Raw genomic sequence first — 13,014 nt, 5'->3', positions numbered from 1 at the left:
AAAAAATTAGCCGGGCATGGTGGCGCATGCCTATAGTCCCAGCTACTCGGGAGGCTGAGGCAGGAGGATCGCTTGAGCCCAGGAGTTTGAGGTTGCTGTGAGCTAGGATGACGCCACGGCACTCTAGCCTGGGCAATACAGTGAGACTCTGTCTCAAAAAAAAAAAAAAAAAGAGTAAGGAAAATGTATAATTCGGTGTTTTGTGAAGAAAGGTTCTGGTTTGCTTTGGCTCTGTCGACTTTGTTTTACAAAGAATAAGTTTCTCAATGAGCTTTCCCAAAAACTTTTTATTAAAATAACTTAGCATTTTTCTGGAAGAGCTAGTCACGAGAGCCTAGAACGCACAAGTATGGAAAGGAACACGGATCTGTATCATATACTTGGAGTGCAAGCAGCCCAATACAATATCACCTACCTTTTTAGTCTTGGGTTCTTCATCTAACATGGCTAATGTTCTGGCAAACTCTTCATCGTCATGTAGTTGCCTCTCCAGCTGTAAAAAGTGTCAAATAGTGAGCTGTTTTTGTTCTTTTTGAAAGTGAAAGTTCCTAAATGCTTGATTTGTTATTTAGAAAAAAGTGAAAAAATATTTTCCAGAAAATAACTATGACATTTTTCCACTTAACAGTCAAGTATCACAGGTCTGTTTCACTAAGCCAAATCAGAACACACAGTTCTAGTTCTGCAGGCATGATAGATAAATTGAGCATGTTTCAAAAGTCACATATCCTACTTATAAAATTTCAAGTCTATATAGTTTTCTCTTAGTGGTCCTAATGCAACACTGACAGATCTCTTATTTCTATTTATTTTAAACTCCAGAGAGACCTTTGAAAGGAATCTCAACAGAAAAACATAACCACCTGTCTGAAAAACACAAAAAAGTGAATCTAAGAAATTAAGAAAATTGTGTAGTATTTTCTTTGCACACAATAAGCTATATACAAATGTAAAGTCACTTTTTACCATCAAGCTCCTATTTTCAAGTACTAATTCAAATGCATCTGCTCTGACTGTTGAAAATTTAAGTCAACATGTCAGAAACTTTCTGAACAGGCTAACGTAACACAGATGCTGTAGTTATGTCCCTGTTATTTCCAAATATTTTCACTTTCAGTAAAATGGAGCTCTTCCAGAAGAGAACATGTAGCAGTAGAATATATTCCTCATTATAAACTAACTGGTTTTATGCCCCCTGGTAAAATGGCCTAACGTAATATGGAACAAACATCACCCTACGTTATTCAAACAAAGGAAACGACCTGAAAATCCACAGTTAGTTAAAAGTGAGGAGAAAAAACTCTTAGAGGGATAATTAGGAAAGACATCTTCAGTCATTAACTCCCTGAAAGTCCTTCATCAGATTAATAAATTACTCAAACAAGATTCTGAAAGAAAGTGATAAAAATAGGAAAACAGGTGATTGTGACACAAAGTACCACATTCAGTTTGGAAAGGATTGGGCAACCCTCCAATATTTGGGACAGATAAGGAGAAATCAGGTCTCTAAAAATTACTCCCTAGTTTGACCTAGGCCTCTTGCACTACCTTGAGTCACGTGGATACCTGTTTGTATTTTACGTAATTATGACAAACATAAGACAGAAAAGGGCCAGGCGTAGTGGCTCACGCCTGTAATCCTAGCACTTTAAGAGGTCAAGGCAGGAGAATCGCTTGAGGTCAGGAGTTCAAGACTACCCTGAGCAAGAGGGAGACCCCGTCTCCACTACAAATAGAAAAATCAGCTGAGTATGGTGGCACACACCCGTAGTACCAGCTACTCGGGAGGCTGAGACAGGAGGATCACTTAAGCCCAGGAGTTTGGGGTTGCTGTGAGCTAAGATGGCACCACTGCAACAGAACAAGACTCCATCTCCAGGAAAAAAAAAGACCTATCATGACCTACAGGATTTGCTGCTGGCATTTCTCTGAAATCATCTCATAGCACTCTCCTTCTTAATCACTATTCTCCAGCCACACCAGTCTCCTGAACCCATAAAGCCCACTGCTACCTCAGGATGCTTGCACTTGCTGTTCCCACTGCTTAGAGGAAGTCTTCCTCCACGTGGCCAGCACCATGCCTCACTGTATCACTTCATTTGTGCCCAATGCCACATCCTCAGAAGGACCCTCCTAACTCCTCTATTTAAAATAAAACACTCATAACTCCACTTACCACCCCAAAACTATACCTTTCCTTCAGAGCACTTATAATTACTTGATATTTTCTTTCTTTTTTTCTAACTGCAGTGTCTCTAACATGAGTGCTCAGTACACACTTCTGAATGAACACGTGGGTTTACAGCTCAGGAGAGCTCTGAACTGGAAAAGGGTTCAGGGGTCGTCAGCACATGCAGAGTAACGAAAGCCACAGCAATGGGTGACACTGCTCACAGTGAAAAGAAAAGAGATATGAGCAAATTAAATAATTCTAAATATACTAAAGGAGTCTCCCATTCAAAGAACTCTAAAAGTAAATCCTGAAGTAAATAATTATCCCCCAGTCTCAATATTTATCTTTTATAGAAATTTAGATGTCTGTATATTAGATTTTAACTTATTTTACACATGACTTCCAATGAAGCTCAATTCAAAATTATACTAGAACAATCCTGATTGTTTGCCTGGTTAGACTAAACAGCAAGTCACAATAGCAAGTGATTAATGACACGTAATTGAAATGCTGATACCTCTGCATCTTCATCAAGTTGCAACTGCTTGGCAATGGCTTCATCATTTAATCCGGAATCATCTGTATTTTGTGGAGGCTGTATTTCAAAGAAAATCAAGCAAGATCAGCATAAACCTTAAGTTAAAAATAAGGTAAGCTGCTTCTTAATGACTGTAGTTTATTAAATACACCAAAGAGAGACAAGTGTATCAGTAATAGAAGCAATGCACATCAGCCAGCAAGTCAAGTTTATGAGCTACTTCCTGACCACATCCAATTTCCTAGTGAATAAATATCCTATAGACAGATAGTTCTCATTTAGTTCAACTGCTATGTTGAAGAGAAGTACTGCCCACCCAAAAAAAATAACAATCCTGTAGATTAATGTCTTGGCTTGACAAGTAGTCCAGAACATCGGCAAACCAATATGTGAGAATGATTACATTGTCCCATGGAGGCACTGATGAAATCAACAAACACTATTTGGCAGGTTTTATTTAACTCAGGAGACGACTTTCACTATAATCTATCTGTATGTTCGTTTCCTAAATGGCCAGAAAAGATGAATCCAATATTGCCCAAAGTAGAGAAGGCCAAAAGTATAGCATAGGCATGCTCTATTTATAAGGGATGTATTCATGATCTCATTTGGGAACAAACTTATTGTCTGCTTTTATCAGGTTGAGGTCAATAGTAAAATAAGTTTCCCTTCTGAGAATCTGATTTAAATTCTAAGAATTACAATTTTTTAATGGTTTAAATATTTTTCCTATGATTTAAATAATCTTTTCCCACTTTCAAGTACAAAAAATTAAATGTGTAATATTCTAACTTCCTCATCCTCTAAAATGAGGACAATATATTTTATCCATAATCACAGGAAAATTTTTATTAATAAAACACGGTGACCCACTTATAACATGCTAATTTCTCCTCTTACTAGTATCAGTGAATGGATATAAATCCTGAACATTTTTGCTTGCATTCTTGCTCACCTCTTTTCTTTTGCTTGCCACCATCTTCTTGTCTGATCTTTGGACACTTCTAGTTCCAAAATAATCAAGCACTGATGTGGGTGTAAGTTTTATTGGTGATAAAGGCTTATTCTTGGTCTTAGTGTTTTCTTCGTTCTTTTTCATATTTGATGCTCCAAGATAACTATTTGTAGATCCTCCATTCTCTTTTGATTTAGAGGCTGCCTTCTTACACATAAAGTCATCTTCTTCATCTTAAATGGAACATAACCAAGTATTTTTTTGATAAAACATCAATTCAACTATATGAAGAAAACATTTCTACCAGCTTTATAAAAAGTACACAAGAGCTCTGAGATGCTAATAATTTTTTTCCTCCTACCTCCTGAATTCAACGGTCATCCCCACATTTACCAATGCCAGGCCAATACATCATCTCCCCCAGTTACTATCCAGAGCACGTAAATATTTACTGAGAGCACCCTTTATGTATCGGGCACTGAAAATATAGCAGTGAATAAAAAATACAAAGTCCCTGTTCTCATGGAACTGGAAGTCTAGAAGAGGAAATAGATATACAAATAAACAAATGTATATTGTCAAGTTAAATGTGCTATGAAGAACTAAAACAGGGTGAAAGAATTAAAGAGTAATAAAAGATGCTTTTTAAGATAAGGTCGTCAGGGAAAACCTCTGTGATAAGCAACATCTGAACAGAGTCCTGAAAGACACATCAGGCAAGAACACTAGGACAATGAAAACTGCAAGTGCAAAAGCCTGAAAAGTGAGCGTGCTTGGAGTTCCATGTGACCGCAGCTCAAGGAAGGGGGTATGCTGGAAGTGTTCAGGTGAAAGAGGTAGGGGCCAAATCCTGTAGGACTTTCTAAGGCATAGAAAGAATTTTAGGTTTTATTATAGAATAGAATATCCACTGGAGAATTTGAGCAGAGTAGTGAGTGACCCAACTTAAGTCCTGTCCTTTGGAGAGGACACTGCAGAGGGGTAAAGGTGAACAAAGGGAGACCACTCAGGAAGCTACTGTAGTTCCAGGTGACATGCTGAAGGCTTGGACTAGGGTGATATTTACAGAAGTACTAAGCTGTCAGATTCTACCTATAGACTGAAGGTGGACTATCCAACGATATTCAAGATTTTAAACTCTTTGTTTTGTAACACTTTATCTTTCTAAAAAGTTTCCATAAAGCATATGGTTTTAAAAGTCTAAGTATTCATGACAATGCTTAGATAACTAAGAGCTCCATAAATGTACCTCAAAAGGCCCTCAATAAATTTGGTTTTTGTTTGGTTCACTGACTCACAAGAGAACCAAAACTTTTCAATTTGGCCTACTAACAAAAAAAATCCAATTAAAAAAATCTAAAGGCAACCATGAAGACTAGGTCACTGCAGAGGTGGAAGACCCACTTTATAAATGTCGTATGAAAGCCTCATATGAGTGGGTCTTACTGCTTCTCAAATACTCCCTCATCTAACTATGAACATTTGTTAAGGGCTTCATGTCCCCGGCACTGTGCTCTCCCTGGGTGGCTGCCATCTCAAACATGGAAGTACCTAAGGATGTGTAAAAACCAAAAGGACTTAGCCTTACTTTCTAATTATTATATTTATATTAAAATGAAGCTATAAACTTCACAACACACGACTCTTACAGGTTTCTAATTACTAAATGTAAAAAGTAATCCACTATTTAAAGCAAGAGTGTAGTAGATATCTCTGAGGGTACCAGTACTGTTCACTACAAGCTTGTTTTCCTTAATAACTGGCAGCTCACCCCACCTTCCAAGGGCCTCCAGTAACCACAGATACATGTAGTAGACGGTGCCATACTGTTGGCCACAACCAACTGGACCAGGAGTAGACACCTCAACAAGGTGGGGCCAACTTCATCCTCGATCAGTTTGCTGAATTAATGTGCATAATCCAAGGTGCTAAAGGCTTATTCCTACAATCAGTGAGATAGGTCAGCAGCCCCCTAATAAATTCCTCATTTTGCTTACACTAAGCTAGGATTTCTTTTTACCTACAACCAAAAGAGTTTAATTAAAGCATACTTGTTTCACTTCTCTTCAGCTATCATCAATCTACATTCAAGCTTAAATTAGAAATTCATCCATAACTCTTTCGCACATCCATGGCTTCACACACTTAACACATTTCAGTTCAACCGTATGTTAACAAGAGTCAGTAGACTAAGTTCAGTCACTCATCTGTTCTCCCTACTGCACTCCCAGTTTCTTCTCTGCTGCCTTGCCGGACGTGGAAAAAGATGCCTGATTCACCTTTGCAAATGGCTTTGCAAAGGCTAGGCAACATTATCACCATCCCACTTAAAACAGCCACATGAATCACCTGTAATAGTCCCAGTAACCACTGAGAATGTAATCTGAAACTCCTTTCCTTTTCTCTAAAGTAATAACAATCAATTATTATCATATAGAAACTCTTAACAATTTTCTATAATTGACAGCTGGTCTATTTTAAATCCCTACACTCAGGTAAGCTGTAGCATAACTAAACTAGTCACATAAAACAACAAACTATTCTTCTTAGCAAGTCAAAAAAAATTACCCAAAATATCCTTAAAAGAAATCAAAATAAGAAGAATATCACTTATATCCTGGTTTTAATAAAGAAAAGAAAAAAGGAAGGAAAGAAGGGAGGGAGGGAGGAAAGAAAGACAAGAAAAACAAGATAAGACAAACAGACTAAAATATCCTAAGTGTAGACAACCAATACATCTCCTTAGTCAGTAAGTATAAATTTAAAAGCATACCCAGTATATATAAGACTTCTAATTTTATCTCATTAAATTTTATAATGCTTATTTGCTTTAAGTTCAACACCTGTACTTCTGAGCAGGAGGGAGTTCCTTAATGGAGAAAGAACAAAATTAAACTGTTTCTGTGAAATGATAGGGCTCTACGAGTTTTTCTCCCACCTTAAAAATACCAACATTCCATTTCACTACACCTAACCATGCTTACAGGCAGTATGACAGAAAATCCCAGAACTGAGTGGGTGTGGTCAACTACTATGGAGAACAGAATGTAGTAGGGCAAAAAAAGGTAAAGAAAAAAATTGAGAGACTAATACAATGTAGGCAAGCAAAGATAGCCTCGACTGTAATAACGGCAGCAGAGACAGAGAGAAGTGAATACTGTTTATAATATGGGAAAACAAACAACCTGAATATCTATGAGTATGTTCTACCAAGCAATGGAATGCTACACAGCAACGAAAATTATAATGTATGCCCATATTTACTGGTATAAAGATATTCATATGTTTATTAAGTGACAAAAGCAGATGACATGTTTAATGATTTATCTACAGATATATACATAACTTTTAAATTCACATTCTAAAATCTGAAAAGAATAAGACATTAGCAATTTTTATGTGTGAGTAGGGGAATATGGGTAATTTTCATGTTTTCTTCACACCTTTTTCTTTTATGTATTACACCTCTCTTTTTAACTTCCATCTAGTATTTTACAACAAATTCACTACCTTCTAAAAACTCTCTGATCCCTTAGCTTTCAGAAACAGTGCTTTAGTTTCTCCCTCCTCTCCCCTCTTTTGCCTACTTCTGTTCACATTTATCAACATCTCTGCTTATTCTGTAGCTAGCTTCACACACTTCATGCTTTTTATCTAATTACTATTAATAATGGTTATCATTACTGAGTATTAAACTACATGCCAAGCACATTAAAATGCACTGTCTTTAGTCAACTAGTCCTAACTCTTCATTCAGTACACAGACCCCATTTTCCACATTCCCAACCAAAAACGAAAAAAATTGAGTAGGCTTAAATACTTCCAAAAATGATCAATGGATCAATGTTAACTCAATGTGACCCCCTTCTTTCTTTAGAGAGTAGTAATATAGTACTATTTAGGAAAGCTTTCTTATATTAAGCCAAAACACCTCCCTGTAGAATATTTTCCTTAATCCATCCTCTGAAAAGGGACAAAAAGGTTAGCCACCTTTTCCACAGTCAGCATTTGAAGACTGCCCTCATTTCTTCCTTAGCTCCTCCTTTATAAATAAAAAAACAGTTTCAAGCCACTCAACATTTAGGTACTAGGAAGATTAAATTTTTTTTAAAAGGCTAAGTGCCCAGTATAGCACCTAGCCATGTTATAGACATTCAACAAATAATAAGATAGGCGTCCAGCCCTGCAACATAGCAACTCCCTGTCTTTATGAAAAAACTTTTAAAAATTAGCTACTTGGGAGACTGAGGTGGGATCACTTGAGTCCAGGAGTTTAAGGTTACGGTGAGCTATGATCACACCACTACAGTCCAGCCTGGGCAGTAGAGCAAGACCCTGTCTCAAAACTAATAATAATAATGATGATAATTAAAAAAATAGTATTCTCTGGTGAAAACATTACTGAACCAGAAGGCCAGAAAACTAAAATTCTAACCTAACTTCAACTTGCTATTATTATTTTCATTAATTATCTAGGCTTCACTGTCCTCCTCTGCAAAGTGTTGAGGCAGATAAACTCTAAGATTTTCCCCTCTGTAATTCTGTGACTCTGTAGGTAGCCATATAGATTTTTTTAACTATTATATTCAATACTGGTGAAAATGTAATGTGTTTGTACCAATAAAAACACTAATTACAAAAGTGTAAACTAATGTGACTTTTCTAGAAAGCAATTTGGCAGAACATAACCAAAACCTTTAAGAAGTTCGTATCCTTTAACATACTAACTCTTGGAGATAATCAGAAATGCTGACAAATATTTATAGACAAATATATTCATCCCACTATTAGGAACATCAAAAGTATAAGCAACTGATATCACTGAAACTGAGAAAAGGATTATCTAACTGTGATCTAACTATACAAGGGACTCACCCAGCCTTTAAAAACTAAGCCCAAATTTCAAGGCTCAAAAAACATTATGAAAATTACAAAATTAGGCTGGCAAAAAAGCAAAACACATCACTTTCTTCTTTTATGTTAGCTCTAACATTGTAAGTATAATCTTCTGTTCATGAGCCTTCTCTACCAGTGATCTCTTTACAATAGTGGAGAGTAATAGAGCCCTTCCCTGAATATATGAATTTAAATGTAACAATGTCTTCAAGCTATAGATCAAAAAAAATGTAATATTCCTAAACACAGACATAATTTTATAAACATTTTCATAATGCCTGGGTAAAAATGTAATTACACATGGACCTCCAAGGAAAAAATATGGAAGTGTTCTACATGAAATTTCAGATATATTTTCATTATGTTAAGCAAAAATTATACACAAGGCCCCTTGTTCTCTGTTAACTACAATATAAATAGCTCTCCAAGCCCCTTGGAAAGTTGAAGGAGCTCTAGTGAAATACGGTTATGAAAAGAGAAAAAAGGAGGACAATTCTCAAGGACTGGCAGCCCTGCTTTGACACTTATTTAGTGCCCCCTGATTTGTACACTTCCTCGTACTCCTTACAGCAGTTACGGGAATAACGTGAAAAAAGTAAATTCATGATTCTAAACACAAAGATATTTCTTACAAATATAAAGGATTCCATATTTATTGCATAAATAACTATGGTACCCTATAAGTCACAGGCATATCTAAAAACATTCTGTCACCTTGCCTTAATGAAACCAGAAAACTTGAAGAAAGAGCAGTCCTACTGTCTCTACACTATGATTTCTGAACTAGTTATCTTAAAGCTCCTTTAGCCCTTAATATTTCACAGGCTACACCAATATATTATGGAGAAAGATGACAAAAGAGGCCAAGAATGCAATTAGCTGCTTGCAAAAGACAGTCATTTAACAGGTGTTGCTGTGACCATCCTCATATAAAACAGATATTTTACAATCCTACACAGTGTGTAGAGATGAAACATTCCAAATAAAGCTGTAGTTTTTCTTTTTTAACATTTGTTCTTGTTTTCTAATAAGCTTAAATTTGATTCTGCCTTATCAGAAGCCAAAGGCAAACTGTGTTCTCTTCTTCCCAGAAACATATAATAAAATAATGATAAATAGATCTAAGTCAAATTTAGGAGAACTAGTTGAAAATCATGGGCAATTGAACACCTAGAATTTCCCTCCAGGATATCTGTTTCCTTATAAAAACACCATTTATTTTTATTTATAGATAACATAACCTCAAATGTGGTAATAACAACCAAGTAAACTAGCATTATCCAACACCCAGCAGAGGAATTGCCTGGGAGAGAAGATTGCTTTGCCACTCTGAGTTAGATAACATTCATTTATTAATATTTAGAAGGATAAAAAAGAGAAAGAAAAAATGTGCAGGTCCATAAAAAAATCTATTTACAGGCCAAGAAGGGAAAAAAAAATCTAATTCTGGAGTTCATACTGTTAAGAGTTTGGCCTTTCCAAGCAGATCTCTGAATTCTAATTCCGTGATTTTCTTTCCTTTGGTCTGGAACACACAAAAACCAAATTAATGAAGAGATCTAGTTAAGGAGATTAAAAATAATTTATTTAGCAAAAAATAATAAACTAAAAATGGAATCTGGGTGCTTAAAGCGTTTTTCCATAAAGTTCCTTTTTAATATTTCCTTAGTCAAAAAAACTAAACTAGCATTTTGTTTTGGAGGTAGAAAAAGGTTCACGTATGTGCCAAGCCTTCAATAAACATTTGTTAATTAAGTGGATGGAAGAAAAACTAAATATACTTTCTTTGCCCATTTATGTGGTGAATCAGACATTCTATACATACCAAGTATAATAAAACGAAGCTTCTGAGACTGCTCATCTTTAATCAAGAAACCAAAGATCTCACGATTCATTACCAATGAATCCTCTTATAATCAAATGGAGTTATATTTTAAAAATAAAATTATTTTATAATTTGCGGGGTCTAGTAAGGTAGCTAAGTAATGATAAAGAAGAGAAAAAAGTACTGGCTTGAAATGTGATGTTATGCATCGCACAGGTGCTGAGTCTACTGGATCTCAAAGAAAAAGAAAAACGGGGAAAGGTTTGGACAACTGGCCACAGGTACATTCCCCAGAGCTTCTTAAAATGCTAAGGCATGAAACAGGCAGTAGAAAGAAATCTGACTGGCCAGAGAGTTCAAGGAGTGACGCTGCATTGCGATTCCCCACTGCTAGTCACATACCTCTTCCCGCACATGGGAGCAGGGAGCAATGCTGGTCTCAGTATTAAAGCCAAGTATAAGTCACCTGTACATTATTTCATTAGCACCCAATGACATTTTCATAACCTAATTCTACTTCCTTGGCATTCTGGAATACAGTCCTGTGTCCCTCATAGTTTCACGAGATCCTGATGGCAATGTACATGTCACCAGAACAAACAACAGTCCGTTTTCAAAGATGCTCCAGAACCTCAATACTCTAGTGCTTCATTATTCATTGAGTCCTTTTTCAATTCTCCTCCCTCTCCATATGTCACTTAATTTTTTTAAGCTCTAAAGAAGAGCTTTTTTTTTTTTTGAGACAGAGTCTCACTGCACTGCCCGGGCTAGAGTGCCATGGCATCATCCTAGCTCACAGCAACCTCAAACTCCTGGGCTCAAGCGATCCTCCTGCCTCAGCCTCCCGAGTAGCTGGGACTACAGGCATGCGCCACCATGCCTGGCTAATTTTTTCTATATATTTTTAGTTGTCCGATTAATTTCTTTCTATTTTTAGTAGAGACGGGGTCTCGCTCTTGCTCAGGCTGGTTTGGAACTCCTGAGCTCAAACAATCCGCCCGCCTCGGCCTCCCAGAGTGCTGGGATTACAGGCATGTGCCACCATGCCCGGCTAATTTTTTTTCTATGTATTTTTTGTTGTCTGATTAATTTCTTTCTATCTTTAGTAGAGACGAGGTCTCGCTCTTGCTCAGGCTGGTCTCGAACTCCTGAGCTCAAACAATCCGCCCGCCTCGGCCTCCCAGAGAGCTAGGATTACAGGCATGAGCCACTGCGCCCAGCCAAAAAAAAAAAGAGCTTTTTTAACACTCTTTTTTAACACTAAAAAAGAGGACTAAAATATTAATTAGCAAAAATAAATAAGAAAGCATCTAGCTCTTATAAAAATGTGAATTTGCACAAAAAAGGGTAAAGCACTATCAGTGACCTTCGAATCATCACACAAAATGGAAGAAATCCTTAAAGACTAAAGAGAAGAAATGGAATCCTAATTGTCAGAAAGAGAAAAGCATATCCTTAACCACAGAACGATAGAAGACGAAAGATTTAGTGACAATGCTATGCAATAATATCATAAGCAGGTCAAATGCAGCACATGGTACTCAACAGAAATGGACAGGGATTCACCGAGAATAAATGAAGACATAAGCCTTCATTTACTATGAGTTACTAGACTAGCAGATGAGATGAATATTAAAAACAAGGGATATCTGGACTTAAAATATCCACAAAATTCTCTTCTGATAAGTTATGGCAGGGTTTCTAACCTCTGCATTATTGACATTTTAAGCCAAGTAATTCCTTGTGGTGGGAAGCTCTCCTATGCATTGTAGGATACTTAGTAGCATCCCTGCCTCTACCTATCAGATGCCATAACCCCCAGGGGACAATCAAAAATGTCTCCAGATATTGCCAACGGTCCCTTGAAATGGCAAAATCACACTTAGTTGAGAAACAGATTTATGGCAACATAGAGAAATACAAGATTACAGTGGTTACTAAGATTCATAAATAACTGAACAGCTATTCATAAGAAATTAAACAGGTATATCCAGGGTGCAGATAATGGCTCAATGTAAATTTTGAAAAAACTTTATTTGCCCCTTGATGCTAACAATTTTAAAAATGATTCAGGAAGAAATACAAAGATAAGTCTATCAAATTTGTAGAAGATGTAAAATCAGATGATGAAAAAGTAAGTGAATGACATAGTATTTCATGGTGTGTACAAAAAGAAAAAAAGAAAAAGAAAAATGAAAAAATAAGTGGATGACAGACATCCAAAAACTTACTGGATCTGTCCACAGGGAGGGAGAGCAGGCAGGCTAAGACATTAAGTTATAAAAAAGCAAGCTGCAGAAACTTTATAATAAGATGCTACTCAAATAAATACATGTATATGTGTGCATACGTATATATAAATATACACATATATTCAATATATACACACAAATATGAATATATACACACATATAAATATATACACACAAATAAATACATATGTGTATATGTGTGTGTTTAACATAGCTATGTAAGGCAAAAGGGCTAGATGAGGGAATGGAACATTTACTTAGGTAATTTAAAATAATAATCTAGGCCGGGCGCGGTGGCTCACGCCTGTAATCCTAGCTCTCTGGGAGGCCGAGGCGGGCGGATTGTTTGAGCTCAGGAGTTCGAAACCAGACTGA

General features: G+C 36.5%; 1 protein-coding gene across 1 annotated transcript in view; it reads right to left on the bottom strand.

Annotated features, from left to right (window-relative positions):
- Positions 1-13,014, bottom strand: part of RFC1 (replication factor C (activator 1) 1, 145kDa) — an 82,799-nt gene that overhangs the window by 46,238 nt on the left and 23,547 nt on the right. The window contains 3 exon segments of the mRNA XM_012644470.1: positions 416-493; positions 2,691-2,768; positions 3,667-3,899. Of these exon segments, the coding sequence (XP_012499924.1) occupies positions 416-493; positions 2,691-2,768; positions 3,667-3,899 (389 nt within the window).

The sequence above is a fragment of the Propithecus coquereli genome, unplaced genomic scaffold (assembly GCF_000956105.1).
Source record: "Propithecus coquereli isolate 6110/MARCELLA unplaced genomic scaffold, Pcoq_1.0 Scaffold213, whole genome shotgun sequence".
Taxonomy (NCBI): domain Eukaryota; kingdom Metazoa; phylum Chordata; class Mammalia; order Primates; family Indriidae; genus Propithecus; species Propithecus coquereli.
The sequence above is the reverse complement of the archived record's forward strand: the minus strand, read 5'-3'. Positions and strand labels throughout refer to the sequence as shown.